At 39.7% G+C, this 25,726-nt stretch overlaps 1 protein-coding gene across 1 annotated transcript; it reads right to left on the reverse strand.

Moving 5' to 3' along the window:
• Positions 1–247: 247 nt before the first annotated feature.
• TMEM47 (transmembrane protein 47) lies at positions 248–24,889 on the reverse strand. The gene is made up of 3 exons (XM_042866360.1): positions 24,547–24,889; positions 10,211–10,351; positions 248–2,152 (listed from the first exon to the last, which is right to left on the reverse strand). Exons 1-3 carry the CDS (start codon positions 24,770–24,772, stop codon positions 1,974–1,976), a joined length of 546 nt encoding a protein of 181 aa, XP_042722294.1. The 5' UTR covers positions 24,773–24,889; the 3' UTR covers positions 248–1,973.
• Between the last annotated feature and the right edge of the window lie 837 nt (positions 24,890–25,726).

Raw genomic sequence — 25,726 nt, forward strand, 5'->3', positions numbered from 1 at the left:
TCCTAAATGCAGCTATCGTTTTGCTCTGCCTAATCTAATTAACCACCACTGGTTCAGGAGTGCTGATACAGAATATTCTGCTGTGATAGTAAAGACTTAACTCCCAAGAGGCACCACATCTTAAAAATCACCTCCACACGGCAGCAGCAGTTTGAGAACAGCTTCTGAGAGGCAGTCCTGGGGTAGCACGGTCCCTACAGATCCTCTGCTCTCTGGGCACTGCGGCACAAACATCAACACTGCAAACGCATTCTTAACATCAAGGCAATCGGCAGCCTTTTCCCTGGAACCAGCAAAACCGTTTGTGCAGAGGTGGACAAGCAACAGCAGCATATCTGCTTGTGCAGAGGCCCACATAGAATATACTTTAAATTTCTCCATTAAAAAATAGTCATTTCTGAAGATTAGAATTGTATAAAAATATGTTCATAATTAAATTTGAAAATACGAAAAGAAGGAAATCGTAAACAAAAATAAAAGTGATGCTGATTAAATTCACATAGAAGTTCTCTCTACTTTAACTTGGGTTCCATTTGGTGGGTACAGTCTGTGGATGTTTAAGTGGGAAGCATACCAAGCAAGGAGTAATTAGATACACAATCATCAGCCAGTCCATTATAAACCCAGCCTTTAAAAACACGAGATCAGCTCCTGCAGCGCTAATATTGTAATATGGATGTGATTGGGCCTTGGCTATATTCTTGATTATCAGAAACACTTGCAATCTAACTAGATTTTATTTTTTCAAATGGTAGTTTTTCTTCCTTGTAACATTTTTTTTTTTTTTTTTTTTTTTTTTACAATTTTTATTAAATACAGAATTACATATGGAATAGAAAGTAGTTATTTCATCCACTTCTACTTTAGTAGAAATGAACTTTTATGCATTTCCCATAACAGAGTCTGTACAAGGGCATATACAGAAGACAAATTATTTTAGGTTTATTTTGTAACACCAATCATGACTGTGGGTACTGGTCTAAGACCCCGAAGAATGTGTACGTTAGTATTTTAACCACTGCACCACAGCTCCTATTACAATTTAAAGATAATTCTCTTTCTTCCTCTGAATTTATATATGTATTATATATACTTGCTTATACTAATACCTTCCAAAAATATAATCAAACTTGTTCCATATGCATTTTTTCATAATGCTGCTCAGAAGTTAAATGAGTCCTTAGGAAAACTGCAATTCATTCATGCATTTCAGATGCCTTAGGGACATATAAGCTCTTTTTGTTCTCCCCCCTATCTCCACCCCCGCTCTCCCCCCCTCAACAAAATACTGAAGAATTGAGACAACTTCCAACCACACAGTCAGAAGCACATGTCTCTGGGTTTGGACTTCCTTCAACAATCTGCTACAGCTGGCATGGTGATGTCGATTCATGAAATCCTCTCTGTGTAGCTGTTTTACTTCTCCCAGAAGACTGCTGAATGCAGATATTAGACAAGCCATTAACCAGTTACATTCACTGCCCTGGACACAGTCACTCGCAACTAATTCCTTAAGAGCTTTTCTGAGCAAGTAACAAGAGGCCAACACAGCCTATTGTACAAGATGCCATTGCCTGCTTATCAGACATTTGAATCCTCTATGATACAGGGAAACTTCTAAATGGAGCCTACACCAGCTGCTCCCCTGAAGGCAAAAGCAGATGCTGGCCTTGCATTCACATTCCTACTAAATTTCTCACAATGATCGCTGTCATGTAGATCCTTTGCTTGTTGTCAGGAAAAACAAAGCTTATGTATCAGCAGCTTGCAGCATCTGCCTAAGTAAGATCAACAATCCTAGTGTTTGCAGTTCTTCTAAATGGTTGTAAAAGCTGGTTACAGTGTTCACACCCAAAAGGCAAAGGCTATTTTATCAACAGAGCAGACTGGTGCTCCACGAGTGTTCTAAAAAAACAGTGAGTTAGAAAAGATGGGGGTAATCCTTCTGGTATTTTTCTTTTCATTAAATGATTCTAGTAATAGTCTTCATAGTTCTTAGGGTTCAGACAATAAAGAATGGCACCCCCAAATGAAAATATAGTTGCACCCCAAGCCAGGCCATAGCCCCAGTTGAACTCATGGTATATTTTCAAGCTGACTGTTTCGATGAACTTGATTGGGTAGAGGACTAAGCTGCACACCTGAAGAACAACTGAAAGAGAAACAAATCAGATGTCAGAAGAGGCCTTAATACATTTCCATAAAACTACCACAAAACCAAAATTTGCATTTCCAAATGTTCTTGGTGCAGTTCTGTGTAGTAAGTACTGCCCTTTTTGAGTACTACATATTTATGCATACACACATATGTATGCATATATATAATATCCATATACATCACATACGCAACCTTTACTTCATCCGAAGAACCGAGCAGGTCTTGCATATTCCTCTGATGATGAAAAAATATTATTGTTATGCTATGAAAACAATCCATCAGGTGTCTGGTAAATAAATAGTGAAAACAATTTTTTCCAATTCTTTTCTGTCTCTCTTCATTGTATTTTGGCCTGGAAACATTATTCCTTCTGTAGCAACAAATCTAAAATCTCTTGTTCCAATCCTATTAAAACCAAGTCAAAACAGTGAGAAGCAAGAACAAATGAGTATTAAGAAATAAAGCTCAGAATCAAATCATTTACTTCATCTAACAGTAATTAATTGCAGTAGGTGATCCATATTTATGTTCAGTGGAGGCTCACCAAATTACCTATTTCACATGCATTACTGTGTAGTGTAATCAGAATTAATGATATTACTGCACAGAATACCAAGGAATCCATAAAGTTTGATCAATCACTAAACTTCCCACTTGCAAAGCATTTCCTTGTATTATGAATTTAGAGGGCGGGTCAGAGATGTTTCATGCTAAAAAAAGTTAATAAAACAGATCAAATCCAAGGCATGAAAAAGCTTAAAAACCATTAGTTTCTACATCACTGTCTCTGAGTGCCAGATCTCATGCAACTTGATCCACACATCTGCAGAGAAATTCAGCATCTTGGCTATTGCGTTACATCAAAATAGCACAAAGTAACCTGAAAGGGAAAATGCAGATGAAGAACCCTAATTTTCATACAAAGAATTCAGCTTCATTGGTGCCCATTCTCTTTTAAAGTCAGGCATACTGCTGACAGCATAATTGGGACAGCAGTCTCCAGAGTAAGCAGCTGAAAATTATACTTATTTTGAAGTACGAGAACAAGACAAATGATTCAGCGATTCTCCCAGCTTCTAGTTCAGCCATCTACAAATGACTAACCATCCCAGGAACACATAAAAACTTTTTTTTTAACCTTCAAATTCAAGATCTGGCTCCCTTCTAGCATTTAGCACAACCAAATTATGAAGACTTCAGCACAAGATTTCCCCTACAGACTGCCATCCCTCTGATGCGCTCAGGATGAGCGCACCCACAAAACAGAGCACATGCTTAAGCATTTGCAGACCTGGGATGTATTCTAATGAAAGTTCAGTAGTGTGTAACATAATGCCATAATGACAGTATTAACATTGATTGGGAACGTCTTTTATTTATTTATTTTGTTAAAGAGTTTGCAAGGTATTTTACAAAGAACAATCACTCTTTATAGAATTTTTATAAAGCCAGTGGACAGCAAAGAATAAGACCACTGGGCCTACAGAAGCCCTTTTGAAATTACACAGGGAAACCACAGGAAAATAATGTTAATTATATTCTCCTGTTGGTTGAACATTTTGCACACCTGAAAACCATCATTTTTGTTTTAATTCCCACATGCCCTATTTAGTGCTGTCAAACTGTCACCATCCATTACACACCTGGAGCCTAATGCTCTCCTATCCTCAGGATGGGGACTGCAAGGGGGAGAGGACTTTTAGTACTGATTACATACACTGATAACACTGCATAAAACACACACTGGAAATTCATCCCTGCCTAGCAGCCAGTTAGCTTACAGACTAGTCTTTGGACTCCTCCTTGGGACTGACAAACTGAACAATGTTTGGATTTTCTGATATGGGTACCAAAATCCACAGGATTTTTTTTTTTTTTTTTTTTAATCCCAGAGTTATTGAAGTGTTACTTTCCATTATTTCATTTTAATATAATTTTTGCTTGCCAGCTCACAAAATACTGTACAGTACTGGAGAACTTTTGACAGCACATACCAGAGAAAGCTCCTACTCTTATGAAAAGATTACATATTCTAATTCTGTATAATGAGAGTATCATCACACCCCAAAACACTTCAACATATGTTCACTTTTAGAAGCATCTTTAAGACCATTCAAAGTCAAAGAGGATTTCCTCAGACGAATGGGTAAAAGTTCACTAATGGCCTCCTGAACAGGGGCTGCAGCACCTTGGCTGGGTCAATACAGAAATTGCCCTCAGTGTGCATGTATCTATCAAGTTTCAACCAAGGAAACTCTCTACTTTTCCTCAATCTAATATGAGAAGCATATGGAATTTTATTCTATAGGCTGGACTCGTCAAAACAAAGCAGAAGAGTGGTTACACCAAAAGAACTTGTGACTTAAGGAGCAACAGCTACGACAGATGGTTCTGACATATTTGATGAGGTTTCCTGCTTTTGCTACTATTAGTTCATCTACACTCATGAAAAAAATTTAAAGTGTTGGTAAGAACAGGTAGGCAGAAACAACCACACTGTATAACACTGCTGTCACTTTGCACTAATTTAGTGTCCTACCTTTGATACTCCCTATAAAGTGGAAAAAGACCACAAGAAGACAGTAAGTTATGAAAAATGGCCTGTAAGATCCAAAAAGATGTTAAAGTCAACGCCTGCAACTAGTGATTTGCTTTCAGTGAATTTAAATGGACTCCATGCTACATTGACCTGTTTCCTATGGAATGTATGGGTATTACACTTCTTGAGAAACATTGGTTCTTTCCTGTAGAAAAAAAGGCTGCAAAATAAATTTTTAAAGAAAAAATCCACTTTAAAACTCTTTCTTGTTCTTCTTTGAACAGACTATTCATTTCAAGTTTAGACCGATTTTTATGGCTAAAGTAATGACAACTGCAAGAGAATCGTACAGGAACAAGAATAATAGTTTTACTCTATTTACATGAAATATACACACTCATCATATTAAACATACCAAAAAAACCCACAACAAATCATTTAAAACTAGGAAAGTATTCTTTTTTTTCCTTTGTTAAAATGTTTAACAGACTTGCTTATAAAGCCTCTTTTCAATTAGTCCCTACTTATGAAAATCGTGGTATTAGTAAGAAATTCAGGTATTTCTCAGCTACTCTCGACCATTCTTTCATTCACATATGCTTTATTAAAAACCAATGGGTGCTGCATTTTCGAGGATTAACAGACAAGAAACTACTGTACAGGAAGTTTTTGTACTTAATACAATCCTGTACAATTAACTGGGAAGGAGCACAAAGAGAAAGGGAGGGGTTATTCATGCTGATTTTTAAAATAGTGCTAGCTTAGAACAGGCCACCCTACTACACAGGAAGATGAGGAATTTCATCAGGAGGTCCAGCTGACCGAGCAAGTAGTTTTTCAATGAACATGTAAGAAAGGAGCATACATGAACAGGAAACAAAGCTTGACAATGAGTGGGAAATATAAAAGCATAGTTTTGATGCACAGATACAAAACCAGGAAAGCTGAAGCCCAGCTGGAGCTCAACATAAAGCTGGGAAATGACAAAAAAAAAGTTAAGAATTTCCACAGGTGCATTAATTGCAAAATGAAATTCTGAACATATTCATCCAATGATGGAAAGAAAAGCCAGTCTAATGACAGACAGTAAAAACATGAAACCTTCCCCAAGATCTCCAAGGGTTGTGGAAGATTTGGGAAGAATTAGGACACTCAGCAGTTACCTGTCTACGGGGATGGATGGGCCCGACATAAGTGTGATGAAAGCGATGGTCATTGCAATTGTGAAGCTTCTCTCACCTATACAAAACTCAACAGCGATTCGGAGATATTCGCAATGACTGGAAAAAAAGGTTAAAGTTGTGCCTGTGTTTCAAATTGATTAGAAGTAAAAAATTTACAGAATTATAGGCTGGTCAGCCTCACTTCAAACCTTAGAAATACGGAGTGTACCTCCAAACACTGGCAGAACAACGAGGCAATCTGTAGGCAGCACAGATTCACCAGCCAAGAGCTAGGGTTCAAAAATCTGACAAAATGATTGAAGCCTGCAGCAAATCACCCTTAGGAGGGAGATGAAGGCACTAGTTTTATTTAGATACATGAAGAGGAGACAAAGGAACAATTTCACAGCAGCCTACATCTACCTTCAAATGCAGCTGCAAAGATAGAGAAACAAAGCTTTTTGTAGTGCCAGGAAACCCAGGATATTGGCAATGGATGTGAAATTCAGTTTCAGACATTCATGATGGGTATCAGGAAAAAGAAAAACAACATATGGAGGCAAGTGTGACAGTAGGACAACGTACTTGAAGGGGTTACACAATCTTATTCTTTGAGTTCTTTAAGACTGGTCAAGATAAAGCAAAGTTAACAGATCAAATGTTAGTGATTATTCTGCTTCAACAATGAGGTTGGGCCACATGACCTAGAGTATCCTGTCAATATCCTGTCAACTTATTTCTTTGATGCTGTCATTCTTTCTGCCTTCTTGTAGCAACTTAACTACTTCCTTCACCTTAATTGTTCAGAGCACTCTGCCACTTCTTCACAATCAAATTCTGCTCTCCAATATAACTGCAGTTTTTGTAGCTTCATTGTAAGAGTAAGCTCGGCAAGTATACTGTTATTCTATGTTTCACAGCCTTATAAATATAAATAACAGCACAGAACTCAAGAGTTAATCAAGCAGAACTGTGCTCTCATTTCCTGTCAGAATATAAAGACATGTTCTTTAAGTATTTTCCAAATATTATCTGCTTGTCATTCATCTAATCCCTCACCCACACTTTCACTTAACCATCATTTTTCCAGCTTATACGTAAGAACACCCTGTGAAATGTGTTAAAAGCTTACTGACCCCAAAGGTTCTTTTTCTAAGACCTAATCATAAAAGGTAATGAAATTGTTTTGACATAAGTCATCCATACGAAATTTCATTACCTCCCAGTCAGTAAAGTTGGGTCATAATGGGCTGAGAAGGAGAAAAATTATTAAGACAGAGAGAACACAAGCTCTGCAGCTTCTCAAAAAGCACTGTTAGAATATAGTGCATGAACACAAACACCTTTTAAATTTACTTTTTTAGTTGCTTTTAAGGACTCTCAACAATTACATGCTTTCTTTCTATTCTTAAACTTTGACTCTGTTGGCATTCATTTGGTAACCACATCATGAGACTCCCTACACTGACATGTGTAAAAGACTGGACATAGTACTTTGAGAATGCAGCTCTCAGGGACAGTTTGAATCAGGAGCACTTTGATACCCCAGCAAGTATATAATCTAATTAGGTCCCTACAAAACAAAACAAAACAAAACAAAACAGAGCTATATGAGGACACACAGCCTACCAGCTCAATTAAGACTGATTTTTGGTCTTCACACAACACACTGACACAAGCCACCATGAGATAGTAACAGCTAGCAGTGAGATAATGTCTACAAACCCCACTGAACCCAAGGTAGCTCCATGCAAAAGTGTCCTGCAACTCTGCCTCTGTATGCTCCACATTTTCCCATTACTTGAAGTATTCCTGTTCCTCTCCCAGTTACAGAGAGCTGATAGTGCATGGTTTAAACATACACTTCTGTTGGTTATTTGCTGACTTATTCTCAGTATCTTGACTTTATCACCATCATCTCTTCCAGGTCTGGTAACTCATTTGCCTTCCTTACCTACGAAGTCACTAACTAAAACCTGAAACTAAGATAAAAAACAAAATTTTAAAAAGATGCACTGAAACTAGAAGAAAAATGTCTAGAGTGAATTGCTTGGATTCTAAAATGACTGGAGGCCACTTTCGTTCTTTTCCACAAATGCCATTAATATCTCCAGACAGTATCCTCCTATCAGGCACCAGTAGAAGCACGCAGAGATGAATTCTTAATCAGCCACAGTGGTAACACAAAATATTTTGTAAGTTCACAGAACAGAGTTTTCTACCTTCACAGATGTTCTGTAAAAAACATGGATAGAGGCTTGAACCTACATACAGTTGCATAAGGCACAACTAATGTCCTGCAACCTTGACCTTCTCTTTAACTTCAGCAGTGGACTATCCTTCTGATTCTTTCAAGACATGTCAGTCCATATTCATCTCTAAAAGTATCTGAAAAGAAACATAAAATCCATAGAAAATGAACAGCATCAATGTCAGCACCAAATCCCCACGTAATTCATCTCAGATTTGCCAGATGATGAAGAAGAACAAAACAGGCTGTCTTAACCTCATCATCTCTCTTCCTCTAACAAACTTCAGGACATAACAATTTAAAATGCATGCACATGTGTACATATACATAAAGGCAAAGAGAGTAGTGAACACAACTTGTGAGCTACAGCTCACAAATCTAATTTCTCCAGTGACCAGCTGTATCAGGGAGGGTCAGGTTGGAGATTAGGAAAAGGTTCTTTAGCAGATTGCCAGGCCCTGCAAGCTATCCAGGGCAGTGGTTGCAGCCCCACGTGTTGGAGTTCAAGGACCATCTGGACTACACTATAAGACACAGGATTTGGATTTTGGGTAGTCCTTTATGGAGCCAGAAGTTGGACTTGGTGGTCCTCGTGGGTCCCTTCTAACTTGGGATATTCTAGGACTCTAAATCTCTGCCTCTGCCTCTTCATTCTTAATAGACTAGAAATAATTTTATGCACAGGACTAAAAACTAAGCTATAGGCCAAATAGTAAGATTTTTCCTTTGCTCTTCCCCCTCAACTCCTCCCAGTACCAACTACCCACTAACTGAGAGATATGGCAAGAACGGTGCATACCTGAACAACTACTAAATTACTACACGTAATGATAAATAAAAAAACAAATAAGAAACACCTACATAAATTCAAGAATCCCATTTCCTTGAAAGTTAAACACCCAACATGTTTTATAATGTCAAAATTAATGTTAATTTTTGAAAGTAATGGCATTAGCGCCTTTATTTATTCAACCAGCTCAGCAATGCAACAAACAGAGCAAAAAAAAAAAATACAATTTCTGTTCAGAGAATCTGATCCTAGTCTGTGCTCTTTTTCTCAAAGTGAATAAAATATAACCTACTTATATTCCGTGAACAAATAAAAGTGCATCTCAAAATGCTGTGGTTCAGTCAAACTAAGAAAAACAGCAGGGGGCAGCAGGAGTCTTCCCTAGAGCTTCCTTTCATTCCAGAATGCCCTTCACACGCCTAGTTTTTATTTTTTCATATCCCTGTAAGTGGCTTTTTCAAATATGTCCTGAAGACTAGGTTTTTTCAATCCCTTCATTATGGACTATCAAAAGGGGCTTAAGCTGCTAGCTCCCATGCGGATGTGAGCGACAGGATGAAGGCACACCTTTCCTGGTGAATCTCGGGAGAAATAGAAACATCCGTGCTGCCTAAGCCCTAGAACACCAGAATCCATGAAAGGAGATGATTTGATATTGTAATTATACCTCACTGAAACAGTGTCACAGACAATTAGGATGTATAAGTCTCCCTGAAGATTTTGCAACAGTCTAGATAAACTGTTCCACCCTGATGTTCTTAAAAGCCAAACAGGGACCACAGGGTGACAGTTTGTTAAATTAACAACTAAGGAAACAAAATGACACAATGAAATAAAGTTCTCCAGCAGTACAGAGGCATACATAAACACCTTGCAACATATTTATTTTTACATTAATGGCTTCAAGAGTTCACTTCCAAGCAGTTGTTTTTCCGCTTTAAAACTGTAAAAGGAAGAATGCTAAAATTCCAGAAAAGGCTTTGGATGAAGAATAAGATTGGGGCCATGCAGCTATACAAAGTCATATACTAAAAATGGTACTTAAATGGGTTTATCAGCCATAGTTTCCCCTGCTGCATGTATTCACCAGACACAAAATTAAATGCCAATAAATGTTTTTGAACTTTGAGATAGTGCAATTGCAAAACTGATTAATACCTTGCAAAAATAGTATCCTCAAAAAGCCCCTTAGGACTTAAAGAAGTAAACCAAGTGTCTCTGAATCAGTATACAGAACCAGAAACATCATCTTTTGCAAAAGTAAACTGCCCTCGTGAAATTTTAATTATAGTGCTGGTAAACTGCTTACCTGCAGCAAAGAGCATGACTGCAACTGGTCTGTAGAATCGTCTCCGAGATCCCACACAAATAGAGATCAGGCCAACCAGGAAAGCTATGAGAATGATGGCAGCACCACCCAACAGCAGAGCAAGAGTAGCTATCTGCCAGTCTGTGTGGAAAAGAGAGAAAGAAAAATATAAGTCAGTTGCAGCAAAACGAGCCCACGGGCTTGGGGATGAACATCAGAATACAAAGAACACAGAGAGCCTGCACCAAAGCTTGGGTAAATACACAGCTACACTTTGGATTTCTTTCTTTCTAATTAGCAAAACACCTTTATACAACAGATGTGATTCAAGAGTAAAGTGCCGCAACCTCCCACACATTTTCAAGACTTAGTTGGCCTCACTGGGATTTTAGCTTGAGGAAGACTGAATAATTTGGTAGCTTGGTTTTGCCCAATTTAGAATGAGAAATAGAAGCTGGGCCAGAATCAGTCAGCATGCGTTAGCTGACCCCAGCTAAGTGCTGTAACTTTCTCAGAGAACAGAGCGAAAGTCAAACCTCTGCTTGAGCTGACTGGGGTGGCATAGGAAGGGAAATGCAAAGGCTGATCATGGACACATGCCACCGCAGAGGCAGCAAGGCCAAGTAATAACAAAACTATAGGAAGAAGATGATAAAGGAAAGGGAAAATAAATCATTTTCAATACTAATAAAAATGGATGTTAAGCCCTTATAAAGGCAGTAATGTTCATTACCTGCACCGAGTCAAATCTGAAATCCATTCTGAAGTGTCAATTTTACTTTTCTTCCCCCAAAAGCAACTTCTTGATCGAACCCTGTGTATTTGCTAGCTATTTTCACGCATTATGGATGTAGTTATGAACGTCCTTGAAGTCTCAGATAATATAAAAGCAAAATCAATTTGTAAGCAGATGACCACCATGGATCTACAGAATGTCTAGCTTAAAAGATTCTGTAAGGCCTTAGAGAAGCACATGTTTGTGCTCCCTCTCTTTGCAGTTCTCTTAAGACCCTGTTTCCCTGCAATCGTGGGCTTCAAGAAAAGGAATCCAATTACTATTTATTACTCATCACTACTATTTTTTTTTACTTTAAGGAAGAAGATCCATAATCAGCTTATGAGAAAAGGACCAATGGATCATCTCATTACTTTGAAAGTACTATCATGCATACAGTGATCAGAATGAAATGGCTAAACGTGTTACATAGTTCAAAGTAAATAACAAGATTAATTATTCTCAGAATAAATGAAGAGATTTTAAGGTTACTAAGAACAACAGCAATAAAAATCCACATTCTTTTTTTGAGAAGATCAAAATTCTGTGTTTAAAATTAAAAACAAAAAAAAAAAAAACATAATCAACGAATAGTACAGCTTGCTTCAACAGGGACCTAATCTGCTGAAGATACCTACAGTGCAGCTGTGGGCTCTGGAAATGGAAGATTTGCAGCTATAATCACAAAAAGCCACTGCGTGCTATATGAAAAAGGATAAAAGGGAGAAATGAAGAAACTGAATTAAAGAGATAGAAAAGCATTTCTAAAAGAGACAGTTACTTTACACGTGTGCTTGAGTACACACTTATTTTCTTTTTCCTTGTCCGTTTTTTTCTAGACATAGTAATTATAGTATTAATAAACAATAAGTATTCGGCCTCCAAGAACATTTACTCCTTGTTTTGTTATTTGGCCAAGGCTGGATACAATCCTTCATTCTCCTACTTTCAGCATGCAATCTAAAACAGCAGTTTGCTGTATGTCATAGCATCACAGAAAGGCTTTGCATGGGAAGGACCTTAAAGCCCACCTAGCTCCAACCCACCAGACTGTTCAGGGTCCAATCCAACCTGACCTTGAGCACCTCCAAGGATGAAGTAGCCACAGCTTCCCTGTGGTGGTGGAATTTCTTCCTTGGATCTAATCTAAATCTCCCCTCTTTTACTTTAAAAATATGTCCTGCTGCTTTACTCTTGGTGGGTGAAAATATGATTTTAGTTATGGATTGGAATTCTATGAGAAGTGGTGTTTAACACTGACATGATACTTCAAAAACACTAAGGAGTTAGTTCAGTGATGATTTAGACTGTATTTCTCCAATATCAGAGTGTGCTATGGATATAAAAATAGAGAAATAAATAAACAGAACAGACCATTTTGGAACACCATGAAAGAGATCCCTGCACTTAAGAATTGCACAGATATAAAGACTAGACAAATCCATTCTGTCCCAAAGTTAAAAGGCATAGAAAAGTGGTAAGTCAAAGTGCCAGATGGGAAAACTAAAAGCCCAACATTTTTGAAAGACACAACAAATAATAAAATGTTAAATGTTATCTTCACATTGACCACATGCCAAGTCTAACGCAAATAAAATACATGCAAGTTGAGAGTAGTAAATAAATGGGAAAACCTTTGAGTACGCTACTGCTTCCCAAAGCAAGATCACCAATCAAGTAAAAATAACTAAGGCAAAGATGATGGAAGCAAGAGGTTAGAATATAATTTAGTTCCCAGAACAGACATATCAATGGATTTTAGAAAGGTTAAAAAATAAGCTACCTTACTATAGTAAGATGTGGGAGGTAAAAGCACAAACCAGTGTCAAAAAACACCTACGCACTCAACTAAAAGAGAAATGACTTAGTCAAACAAAATTAGTTCCTGGAATAAGAGAACCTCATCATTGATGTTGGCAAGAGGACCAATATGAAGTTATGTTCCACACTACTGAGAATTAGGTATTTAACATTGTGTTCTGGGCCAAAATGTCTAGAATTGGCTTCTTTTTTTTCCCCTGTAGTTCCAACTTCCATTCACAGGAGCACACAATGCTGCCAACCTTTATGTAGAACTGCAACAGAGGATTCTGTTTAAAGAACACTGTAGAAGTAATTCCAGTCAGACATTACTGCATGAATAATACTAGACTGAGCTTTCCTATATTACCGACCATGAAACTGTACACTTAAAACTCTTTGTAGTCTCAGAAACACCTTAACTTTCAATTCTGAAAGCCATCAGAGCTGGTGACAAAGCAAAACTTAGGTTCCATTAAGTAACACCTTCTTTCTGCAAGGACTTTCTACCTAACATTTCTTTTTGCTAATGCAAAAGAAAAGAAACATACAAAGACAATTGGATCTCCACCTCTGAAGGAAGAACACCCTCTAAGATAAGTTAGCTATAACAAAATGAACACAGCAATCACACTTTCCTACATATCAGATATCCTAAATATCAGTAGTTTCCTCAGACTGTCCAGCATCAAAATGAGAATAGCATATTTTTCCTTTACATGGTGTTACCAGTACACATAACACAACCATCATCAGCCTACTTAAAAGGCATTCAAAATATGGTTGCACCATTTCTGAGCAAGAGAAAACCTTGCAAACAAGCTACTGTACTCACTTCTAAAGACTCAGCAGTTCAGTTCATACAGAGATTAAAAAAAATGTGCGTGAAAATGAGCAAAATGGGACTTCAGAGATGATCATTATCAGTCTTCTGGATTCAAAACATGCAATATTTTAACACTTCAAGAACTCACAAATATTTTTCACTGTGCAACAACTATCTAAGAAAAATGCCAGTAACCAGTAAAATTTCACTGCCACAAATGTTTAAAAAGTGTTTAGATAGTAAAAGATGCAGACATGCCAAAATTAAGTTGCTTTGTTGTTTTGCACCCGCAGAAACAATACTTTTAAATTGAATTCTTTTGATTTTCAGGATTTAAGCAGTCTGAACAACCAGAGTCTTTTTATTATTATTATTTTAAAGCATCTTTTAAGATGTAAAAGGATTCAAGACATTTCTTAAGAAAAGCCTCAATTTATAGACTCATAGAATGTTTTAGGTTGGATGGGACACTTCCCACAGACCAGGTTGCTCAAAGTCACATCCAGACTGGCCCTGAATGCATCCAGGGAGGGGGCATCCGCAACTTCACTGGGCAACCTGTTCCAGGGTCTCATCACCCTCACAGTAAAAAATTTCTTCCTAATATCTAGTCTAAATCTACCCTCTCCCAGTTTAAAACCTTTTCCCCTTGTCCTGTTGCTACATACCCTCGTAAAAAGTCCCTCCCCAGCTTTCCCATAGGACCCTTCAGGTACTGAAAGGCCTCTAGAAGGTCTCTTCAGAGCTTTCTCTTCTCCAGGCTGAAGAGCCGCAGCTCTCCCAGCTTGTCCTCATAGAGGGGAGGTGCTTCAGCCCTCTGACCACCTTTGCGGCCCTCCTCTGGACCTGCTCCAACAATTCCATATACTTCTTGTGTTGGAGGACCCAGAACTGGATGCATTACTTCAAGTGGGTTCTCATGAGAACACAGTAAAGGGGCAGAATCTCAATATATAAAAACTGCTCTGCACTGCCCATAAAGCATTACAATGTGAATACCATAATACCATAGGAAACACATACCTCAGTTCTGATGGTGATGATAACATCTGCATAATTGTTATTTTAACAGATTGCCTGTTAGTTTAAGGATGTGGATCTCTGTTTTTGCATATGTATGTAAATCTGAACCCAGGTACTTTGTACATCAAAACCCATATGGTATAAAATTCATAAAAACTACTATCTTGAGTAAAAAATATTCTTGTATATGATTACATTTCAGTTAATTGTTCAAACATAATTAAGTGCTCTTTTATAAATACAGACTGATTGCACCTCTTTGGGAAATTCTACCTGTTTCTTAGTATGGAAACCACATTAATTTTCACACTGAAAGATGGGATTTTTCCTCTCTTCGTCCCTCCAAATGAAATGACCTAAAGCTTTGACAGTATATTCAGTTTTAATTAGAAGCAGCTCTATATGTGCTATTTCTTGGGCCAAACAGTACTTTGGTACCATGTTAAAATCAGAAAAAAGTCATAAAAAGATAGAAAAAACCTCTAAGTTTTACATTGTTTATTAAAAAAGATCATTTGTTAACATAAGAAAGAGCAAGACAAACAGTTAGCATAATCACAGTTACTATATTTTTGGTGAATTCTCGAAAAGTTAAATATTCCCTGTATGTGGTATTCCATGGTAAGAGGTTTTAGAAGTAAAAACATATTGTTGGAACATGAGAAGTATTTAGTACATATGGTTCTATCAGGAAGCGCAAGTAAAGGGAACGCATCTCTTAAAAATCAATGACTCAATTCTTTCAATAGAGGTTCTCCACAGTCCTCTCCTCACAAGAGGCTGAAGAAAGTACACATTTGTTACAAACTGGAAGTAATCAAAGACCTTATAACACAAAATAAAACCTTTGTTTGTTGAGAAAAAAAAAAAGAAAACAAATGAAAAACCCTAAAACACTCTAAAGTCTGTTTCCTGACTCATCGCAAAGCTTCAACTTAGCCTGCTCTCAATCAATACACATTCCTGTAAATTGTATTATAGCACTTAAGTATGCGTCAAGTAAATCAGAAGTTGAGGTACCCATGCATCAGGAATATAATCCACTGAATATCACATCAGCTAAATCAAATAAGATTGCAACAATATTCCCAATTGCTTCACATTCAGAATTATTTTTAAGGTAATCAACAATAATCAACTCAACTATCAGATAGCTAACAAAAGTTTTAAAAGTGAGATGGTCATATAAAAAGTCAAGGGAGAATCTAGTTTCTAAAACTATATTTGTTGCATGATGCTCTTTTTTCCAGCATCAACAGATGTATTTTAGTGCTAAGATGTTAACCTCTGTAGGTGAAACTCCATCATATTCAGTCAAAATACTGAAATTTAAAAAAAAGACACTTCAGTAATGATTAAGATCTTACACAAAATTATTGCATCTACAAAGAAGCCAACTCTTTGGAAGCTCACTTGGCATGTAAAAAAATTGTTTTTGTTTGTTTAAAAAAAGGTGATGGTCAGATGAATTCTGCTTTTACCTAATGTTCAAAAACAAACAAACAAAAAAAAAAGTGCAAGGGAAAAGAATTCATTTGGCTGCTGAAAGCATGAAGGGCAAAACAGCTAAACCTGAAAGTCCAAAGTCTCTATTCCTCCACTTTTGTACAGCAAACACAAGTACAGCTAGCTCACTGAGTGTCTGCAGTCTTCACTTCTGCACACAACGAGAAGCACTTTCTGGCAGGATCCATACTAAATTCCCATTAAGTTGCTCTGGCCACAACCTTCCACAGCAAAGCCTTGTACAAAATAACAGTAACTCTTTTTTTTACTCTTTGACATTTTGCATAGTATTTTTATCATTACCAGTTGCTGCCCAGAGGCACTTTATCTTTTGCATTTTCTCAAGTATGAAAATTGTCCATGCAGTTACTACTAGGCAGAGCTGTGGCAACCAGCCAGCTGTGGCTGAGTGCATTCATTTCTTAACACAAAACTCAGACACGTCATCAAGACAGTCCTCTACTTGTGATGTTAGCGTGAATTTAAACATGTGATAAACTATATGAGGTCTCATACATAAAAAGAAGCTGTCCAGGGAAGCGCCAAAACAGTTTTCTGCTTCTTTTTCAATAGAAGATTGATGTACCGTGCTAATATCTTAGAACTTGGTCTTTATCTGCACACAAAGCCGTAGATACCACGAGTCTTGCACAACACAGGTGGGCTTAACAGTGAGTTTTTCCACATCTAATTCATCAGGATTTTGGCAACATCCAAACAGAAATTTGAGTATTTTAAGCTGGCTGCCAAAATCCTTAAGTGCCTCCTAAGGATAATTCAGAAGTTCTACATAAGGCATCAGCCGCTTTCAATTTACGGTACAAGAAGCTTGCAGGATGGTTTAATGCTTCTGATGCTGAGTGGAAAGCCATGTAGAGCCAAAGAAAAAAAAATGACTATGCACAGATGTGTCCGAAAACAGCTAACTGGTGCAGAATCAGGGATACCTGTATCTTACTGAGACACAGAATACTAATGAAAGAATGGCAAGTGACTCCTCAATTGCAATATGGAATCACAGAATCCTTAGAGTTGGAAGGGACCTCTGAGGATCATCCAAGTTCAACTCTCCTATAATGAACAGGGACATTACAGATAGATCAGGTTGCTCATGACCTGATCCAGCCTCACCTTGAAAGTCTCCAGGGACATGGCATCAACCACATCGTAGGGGCTAGAGGAATTTTCAGAAACAACACATCTTTTCCCAATTTCTGGACTTAAACTTCTGTTTCCATTTCCTAGAAGAATTTGTAACTACTATGTTTGACTGAAACCACTCTCTTCTCCCATCTTCTAGAACCAAGCTAGAAAAAATATAAACAAGATCTACAAGATGTGCGAGCAAACAAATGTGAGGGAAGGTGAACTTGTGCCTTGCTTTAAAGTCAGTCTTACATTAACTGATCTGTCCTGACCTTACAACAAGGAAGCCCAGATTCTCCCAGCTTTGAGGGAAAAGTCCTCAGCAATCACCTAGCATCTGAGTGGGAGGAACACAACACTGTTTCTCGTTCTACTCTTAGGCAGAGCAAGGTAACTGATCAGAGGGAGAGGCTGGCTCTATTCCAGGTTAGGGAGCAGCCTGTTGGAATGACCCTCCCAAGAGGCTGCTCCATTATCTAGCTTCCTCAGACTGGGAAGCACTTGCTAGACCAGGGTCCAGAACAAACATCCATTGTGCAGATACATGACATGTTACAGGAAGCATTTTAAACAACACCACTGCTTATGTAGATCTGTTGGGGAACAATGGCAGCAGTGCAGGCAACTCTCCATCCACCTTCCAATGCCCAGCAGAGCTCTATGTCTTCTACCTCAGGATGCCACTGAGCAAGCAGGGGACATTTGGGTTCCCAGAGAAGTCAGTAGCACACAAAGCAGATATAGACCCAGGTTCTCAGGATGGTCTCTACAGTAGATCTGCATGAAATATGCACTGCATTCATCTGACGTTTCTGTTCAGCTGCTGTGTTACACAGTGTGTGTGTGTGGCACTGAGATTACTGGACTCAAAGTTCACAAGCTTTGACACCATGGCAAGCTTTGTGCTTAGACCCTGGAGGAGGTCAAACTGAACAACAAAAGCAATAAAAATATGGTAACCATCTCTGCTGCTGCTGCTGTTGTGCAAAGGAGACAGATTTTCAAGACAAGATGGCCTAATGCCTGAGGGGTTACAGATGTATGAGAGACTTTAAACATAGCAGGTGCTTGCTCCTCTGCTCACTGACAGACATATCTCCTGAAGATTAAGGATTACATTGCTTATTTATACAAAATATACGCTTCAGGAGGTTTTAGGATAGCTCCTCTCTTTCTGAGTCATAACCTGCTTGTAATTCTAAAAATCACCAAGTAAAACTCTAAGTGAAGTACGTCTCCAAATAGAGTCAAGTGCTGCCATTATAAAGATCTTCATTTTATTATTTAAAGGCAACATGCATTGCACATCTCTTCTGCCAACAGATAACTTCAAGATTAGTGCAGCATTACAGAAAATTGTAACAACCTATAATTCATTCACAGAATAACACAACATATGCATAGGTATTTCTTCCCTTGGATACATGGCACTCTGAAATTAGCTTGCTACTACGCCATTTGAATTACTGGATATTCATTCACTCAAGGAGAGTGAAAAAAAAAAAAAAAAGCACAAAACACACACACCCACAACTCCAAGAACAACACAAAACACTAGAAGTCTTAGAACGGTGTCATTAGGAGAGATGTGTGGGAGATGCGTTATACAAGCTTTTCAAGTAAAGCTCACATTTTCCGACCTCATCCATATACACTACTACATTTTAGTAATCTGAAGAAGGAAGAATTATACTCTGTGTTGTAACAGAAGCATAACTATCTCCCACAATTACCAATGTTCTTCAAACCAACTAGCAATCTGTTGCAATTTTCAAAATTCATTGTGTTGTTCCTTATAAAAAAAAAAAAAAAAAAGAAACAATTAGTGTTTAAAACAGTTCAGAGCACTTTCCATCAAAACGATGGTCTCTGTATTGTAGAACTGGAACAAGTTAAAACACATAAAGCATGACAGCTGGATAGACTTTACCTTTTACAGCTTGTTACCTTGAACCTTATGCAGTCATCTCTGGCCACAAATCAGTAACAGAGGCAAAGTTGCTCTACACTTGATTCTAAAGGCTGGATGTTGTGTTGAGGGACATGGTTTAGTGGGAGCTACTGGGAATAGGTGAACGGTTGGACTGGATGATCTTGAAGGTCTTTTCCAACCTTGGTGATTCTATGATCCTATGATTCTAAGCATAAAGTCTCCTCAAACATTTAAATCACTTGTAATCTCCCTCATATAAGAAACTTCTCTCAATGTACTGGTGCAAGAGTTCTTAATAAAGACAACTTACAGGGTGGCTGAAGTGGGAGATGTCATACTTGTACAGTTGGAAGAGTATCATGGTAAGGATGGTACTTCACAGGTATTATAGTTGGAAAGATTATCATGGCGGAAAAGAAAGAATCAAGGGAGAATGCTTACCCATATCTGAGAATCTAAGCTTGCGGTGAAAAACTCCAAAAAGGAGGAATCTCTAGAAAGAGATCCTTCCCCAGTGGTGGTCAGCCCTTAAATGGGGTCTAGGAGGGGGTGCAGCCTGGTTGGAATTGCCTTCACCTGTGCTCCCACGGCTGACTCAGTCCTTGCCTCAGGTGATCAATCAGTGGTTCAGGCTGTGACTCTACAGTTCCCATACACATACTGAGAGGTCTAGGCTACTATACAGAAGTCTTAGACCCGTTACTCTCACAAAGCGTGGCCTTGGGTGGTTTGAAACTACTCAAATCTTGGGTTGTCTAAAACAAGCAGTCCATTTACAAAAGAGGAAGCGTACTTTAAAGTACTTTATTTAAGCTAATTGAGAGGTAACTAACAAATTCAAGGTGTTTTGAACACATTTAAGGAGTCAGACAAACACGAGGCATAAACAGAGTTATCAGTCATCACAGAGTCACAGGATGAATCAGGTTGGAAAGGACCTCTGTAGGTCATGTAATCCATCTCCCTGTGGAAAGCAGAGCCAGTCTCCATGGCAGACTCAACTTCAAAGCTAGAGCAGCTTGCTCAGGGTCTTAGGTGAAGAGTGGAGGTATTACGGCTTTTGATTTTATACCTATCATCAGATAAAGTGTCAGCGATGATTAATAAGAGTAACATGGAAAAATGACTGATCACAGTTTTCAAAACTAAAATGAACGCTTTATTAATTCCTCTTTACATTGTATGAGCTACATTCTTCAGACCTAGTAAAATTACATCTGTTCTTCTTATGCTATTTTATAGCAAACTATCAGACTTGCTAAGATTTTTACAAATGTGTCAAGATCAACTCTGAGCAATGATCCACATCTTCTAACGTGGAAGCTGCTTTTAAGCTAGCAATTTTCCCTTGGAACAACTGTTTAGATTCAAAACAAGCAGATACCATCTAAGACCACTGAGCCATGTTAATTCTGATATCTGCATCTAAGGTATAATTAAGGTTAAACCTCTTCAAGTGCTACCAAAGGAGCAGCCTCTGATTTTTGTTTATGTTTAAGAACAAATTAGAACAGAATTATAAGCCCAAAGCTTGACTTGTTTTACAGCTCTAAGCTGTAAATTAAGCTTGCATGTATGGTCAGTGTACCACTAAGCTTGAATATGCACAGGGACCTGGCTACACTTATTTCTTTGAGAGTGTTTTAATTTTCAAATAGCCATGGATGGATAGTTTTTAAATAACGTAATACTCTTAAAGAAAACCAAGTGCTACATAAAAACACAGATTCTTAAGTAACAAAGTCATATGTCCCCCATAAATCAGGAGGGTTTCATACTGGCTATTGGCATTCAGTCAAATATATTTTTATATGTGCTATTTCCACTGAAACTGAAATGCTTCATAAGGAGCCATTCTTTTTTATGAATATCTATGTATCTAATCTAAAATACAACACATACCTGACAGATCAGACTCTATGGAATCTACATCATGCTGACAAATCTTAGATTTAGAAAATTATAATGGGTACACTGAATTGCATAAATTCAAATCTATTATTATTTATTCTGCAAATATAAGGCAACTACCTGTACAGGCATAGATTCACCATGCAGTTCAGCAAAGATATATTTAATTTTAAACAGATGCTGATATAGACAAGAACTTTCATCATAACTCTTAGCTCCTGATAAATCCGTAAATGAACCACTGCATATCAGACTTAATACACTTCAAATTAGGTTTAAAGCAAATTTTGTTCAATGACACAAAGCACTGTAAGTTTTCCAGTTTAGCATGTGGGTTTAAAACACAGCAGGATTAAAGACAACTTGTGCATGAGGCCAATTTAAGCATTAATCAGAGAAAATAATTTTATGCCCAAAGACAGCTGGTGAAACTGCAGAGCAGCAACACTGGATCTCAAGATTTTACCACGAAGCTCTCCACACCAGCAACTCCGTCAAATCTTCAGCTCCTGAAGCTCATATTAGGGAGACTTCTAGAATTTCATAAAGGAGAGAGGCATATGCATGAACACCCTCCCAGTTATTGTAATCACAAGAAAGAAAAAAAAAAAAAAAAAAAAAGTATTTGGTATTTCACGTAGACTTGAAAAGAAGAAAGCAAATGAGGATGAGCTTTTTTATAATCTTAAGATTTTAAAAATTAATCTGACTCGCCATGTCACACACTTGAACCAATAACCCTGTACAGCACCTACACAACTTTATAAGCAGTATGAGAGCAAAGGATTGCTTGTAAGCTACAGAAAAAAGGCCTGAAAACAGCAAACGAAGAAAATACTCCAAGCACCAGCAACGCTCAAGGAAAACTGAGAATTATCACTTCCTGCTAGCTATAACAGCCAATGTAATCACATTGTGCCTTCCCTTCTGCTCAGTGCTACCAGGCTGCCCTTTTGATAGCAGTCAGGGGTCCTACATCTAATTACAAAGATTTTTAATTAAACCTTGAATGTGCTTTAACAGCTTCTAGCATGAGCTTGCCCTTGATGGAGCCACTTGAGGTGCTCTCCTTCAAGGGATGATGAAGTAAATCTCTGAGAACCATGGGGGAAGATGCCTTTTGCCTGTGTATGCTACTGCTTTTCACAGCTAGCTAGCTACAAAGCCGCTTGCGTTAGTATCAAGCTAAAAGAGCTTTCCCTGTGGGAGCTCTCCACTCTCTTTAAAATATACCACTCGCTATATTTTTGATGTAGGAGGAAAGTGCACTTAAAATATTAAGCAAGGACACAAAATGGTCTCAAACAAGAGCCCAAACCAACTCAGTGAACTTACTGGGATTCTCTCCCTTGACTCTAATGGGAATTATAACACACCACCAGAAAGCAAAAGCATAAAGTGTGGTTTCTCATATTTCAGGTCTCCTTAGAATGTAGAATCGTGTGCCAAACATGAGGAAAATGAACAACTTATTCCAGGCTCCTCAAATAAAACAATCCCTCACTTCTCCCCCAGTAGCTTGTGGAACCTGGCTCCACTACACTGGAAAGTATCTAAGCAAAACAAGCACAACTCAGTGAGTCAAATTTTAGTGCAGGGCAGAAGAAAGTACCATGAGGGGGCAAATTTCCACCACACAGCATCCTACAAAACTACATTTTATTCCATCTGTCTGCACCGATTCATCCTCCACCTTTCCCTGAGCACACAGGCAACTAACAAAGCAATCAGAGAGATCAGCTGCCGTATATGCTGTGCCATAAGCTGCCCTGCTTTTCTTCATGTCCCACTTTGTGTCTGTGTGTACTCACGAGCAGTGGGGGATGGACTGGGGGGGGGGAGACCCGACAAAGGGTGTGTGCGCAGGGGGGTCAGAGTGGAAGCAGGTTTTCATTCACACCATCTGAAAAGTCCTTCTGCAATCAAGGGGATACTATTTCAGGAGACAGAAAAAAGGGGTAAAGGATTCACGTTGCTAAGGAGACACGCAGAAGCCAACATTCCTACATAAATTTCCATTTATGCTGGAGAAGAAAAGAAAGCTCTCCAAAGTTTGTGAAGCAGCCCGGGTAACTGATTGGAACTGACGTTTCTTTACAATTTGTTTTGGCATTATGTGATATAAAACAAAAACCCCAATCAACATTCAAAACCTCCAACATTACACAATGGCAGAAAAAATAAGAACAGGAGCAAAGGAACATGTACTATTCCTACCACAGTAGAGAACTGCAATTCCATAGAGCCTACAACAGGATTTCAGAGAAGTCAAGGTAAAAGCAGCTCTCTGCCCCTTACTAAAGCCAGCATCTCATCCCTGGGCAACGTACCAGAAGTTGCAGAGTTCAGTGATGCAAAGGGATGATTTAGAGATGCATGTGGGGGGGGGAGACAGGTTGCCTTTGTGGTGCTTCTGTCGGGACTCCAGAAGTTGCCATCGGCATAAAGTAAATTAAAAAAGGCATGAAAATGGAAACAATTACCAAACTACAGAAGAATTCACTGAAAAATATTCAACAGGCAGCTTGTTTATACCACATGCTGTTTTCTTTTTGTATTTTTTTTTCCCCTCAAGTGCTCCAAGTAACGGTGAAATGGCATTAACAAATATATATATATGTCCAGCCACATGAAAGGCCGAGCATCAAGAAGTCAAAACAGAGAATGTAGTGAGAGAAAAGAGGAGTACAGAAGATGATAGGAACAATATCAAGCAATATGCACTAGAAAAAGACTTGAGCACATCAAGACGGCTGGCAGAGAGCTAAAATCCAGATGTCCTCATTCGGGACAAATAACAGCAATTTTTTTTTTTTTAATATTTGGGAAGCCCCAGCTAGCTAAGACCAATGACTCTGGGGGTTGGGGATAGAATGGTAAGAACCTCTGATCCCCCTGAGCTTCTCAGAACAACGGTGACACAGAAAAATAACCCAAACCGGCTTAAAGTCGGGACCTTTCGTGCAAACCGCCGCGTGCAAATACAGAATCAGTCACCTCCGTCACTCACAGAGCTAACACCTCCGCTGAACCCCAGACTATCACGCAGGGAGGAGAAACAACAGAACATGGACTCTCGGAGCCCTCAGCAGCGCACGTTACGTCCAAAGCCCATTTCCACTGCCCTCCCCTTCACTCGCAGGACAGAGAAACGGGCTGGAGCCGGGCGGGGAGAGCGGTCGGGACTGAAGAGGAGGATGGAAGACCGAGCACGGACACAGGGGTCGGGAAGGCTGCCCGGAGAGAGGGGACAAAAGGTTGCGGCCGGAGAGGGAGGCAGCCAAGGCGAGCAGCCGAGAACGGAGCGCCAGGGGGTGCCGCGGGGCACCCGGGCGCGGGCGAGGTCCCCACGGGCGGGGTGGGGCCGGAGCACCGGGAGGCGGCCGGGGACACCCGCGTGTCACTCTCGCACTCACCGCTGTGCAGCGTGGACTCGCAGAGCCAGCTCTCCAAGTTTCCGGGCTTGCGGCAGGACTCCCAAAGGGACAGGTAGTACTGGTGGTCCGCCGTCACCCAAGCGGGGCTCAGCACGGCGCCCAGATCCAGGCACAGCGCCAGGAAGATACACACCAGTCCCACCAGCTTCAGAGGGGTCAGCACCGAGACGCGCACCTCTTCCATGCCGCTGCCGGACGAAGCCATGGGGCCGGGGGGAAGGAGGGAGGAGGAGCGGGAGGACGCGCTGCCGCCGGCCCCGAGGGGAACAGGAGCCACAGCCCCGGCAGCCGGCAGGAGAAGCGGGAGGAGCGCTGACTAACGGCGGGGAGCGGCTTTGGCAGGCGGCAGGCAGCAAGCGGCAGCCGGCGCCACTCCCTCCCTTCTCGCTGAGTTCCCGCCCCGGTGTATCAGGTGCAGCAGCTCCCCCTAGGCGGCCCCAGCTCCACGCTGCCCGGCCCGTCTCGATTCGACTCTGCCGAGCCCTCCCGCCGAGCTCCGCCCCCTGCCCGCCCCCTGCGGGGGGATGGCGCGCTGCCCGGCCCGCTACGGGGCAGGCTTTGGGGCTGAAGTTTGGAGAACGTTCTGCGTTCTCAGCCGGGTGGAGGCGGGGGGAATGCGTGAGGACCGCCGGAGGACCGAGGAGCCAGGGGATACCCAGCTCCAGCTCAGGTGTGGGGTTAGCAGTGTGTGAGCTTGGTTCCTTGTCTGAAATGACCATTAAATTGCAAGTTATCAGTGTAAAGAAAAAGAAAAAAAATCACTTTTTCATGGTTTGCATGTGGACATGGTGGTAATTCCCACTCCCATCAGCTGTGTTTCGGATCCCAAATGAAATCTTGAAAAAGGATTGGATGCCCAGCCTTCATTTCATCTCTGTTTATTTTGTGTAATTAGCATTACAGCACCGAGAATGCCAGAGGTGAGTATTTAGGTTAGTTGTTAAACACAGGTACTGCTGTAACTCACTGTCTAAAGCAGCTCTGCCCTCATAAGATAGAAGCACGTACACAAGGTATTCCATAATGTCCATTAAAGAATACTGAAGAAGATAAATCCCCCCCAGATCTGAAGGAGAGCACTGTGACTTCAGCCTTCAGAGTTAAGGCACAAATATAAAAATGAGAAGGGGAAAACCAAGCCCAGAAAGCCACTATCTGG

The sequence above is a fragment of the Lagopus leucura genome, unplaced genomic scaffold (assembly GCF_019238085.1).
Source record: "Lagopus leucura isolate 7727_CA_CO unplaced genomic scaffold, USGS_WTPT01 Super-Scaffold_100001, whole genome shotgun sequence".
Lineage (NCBI taxonomy): Eukaryota > Metazoa > Chordata > Aves > Galliformes > Phasianidae > Lagopus > Lagopus leucura.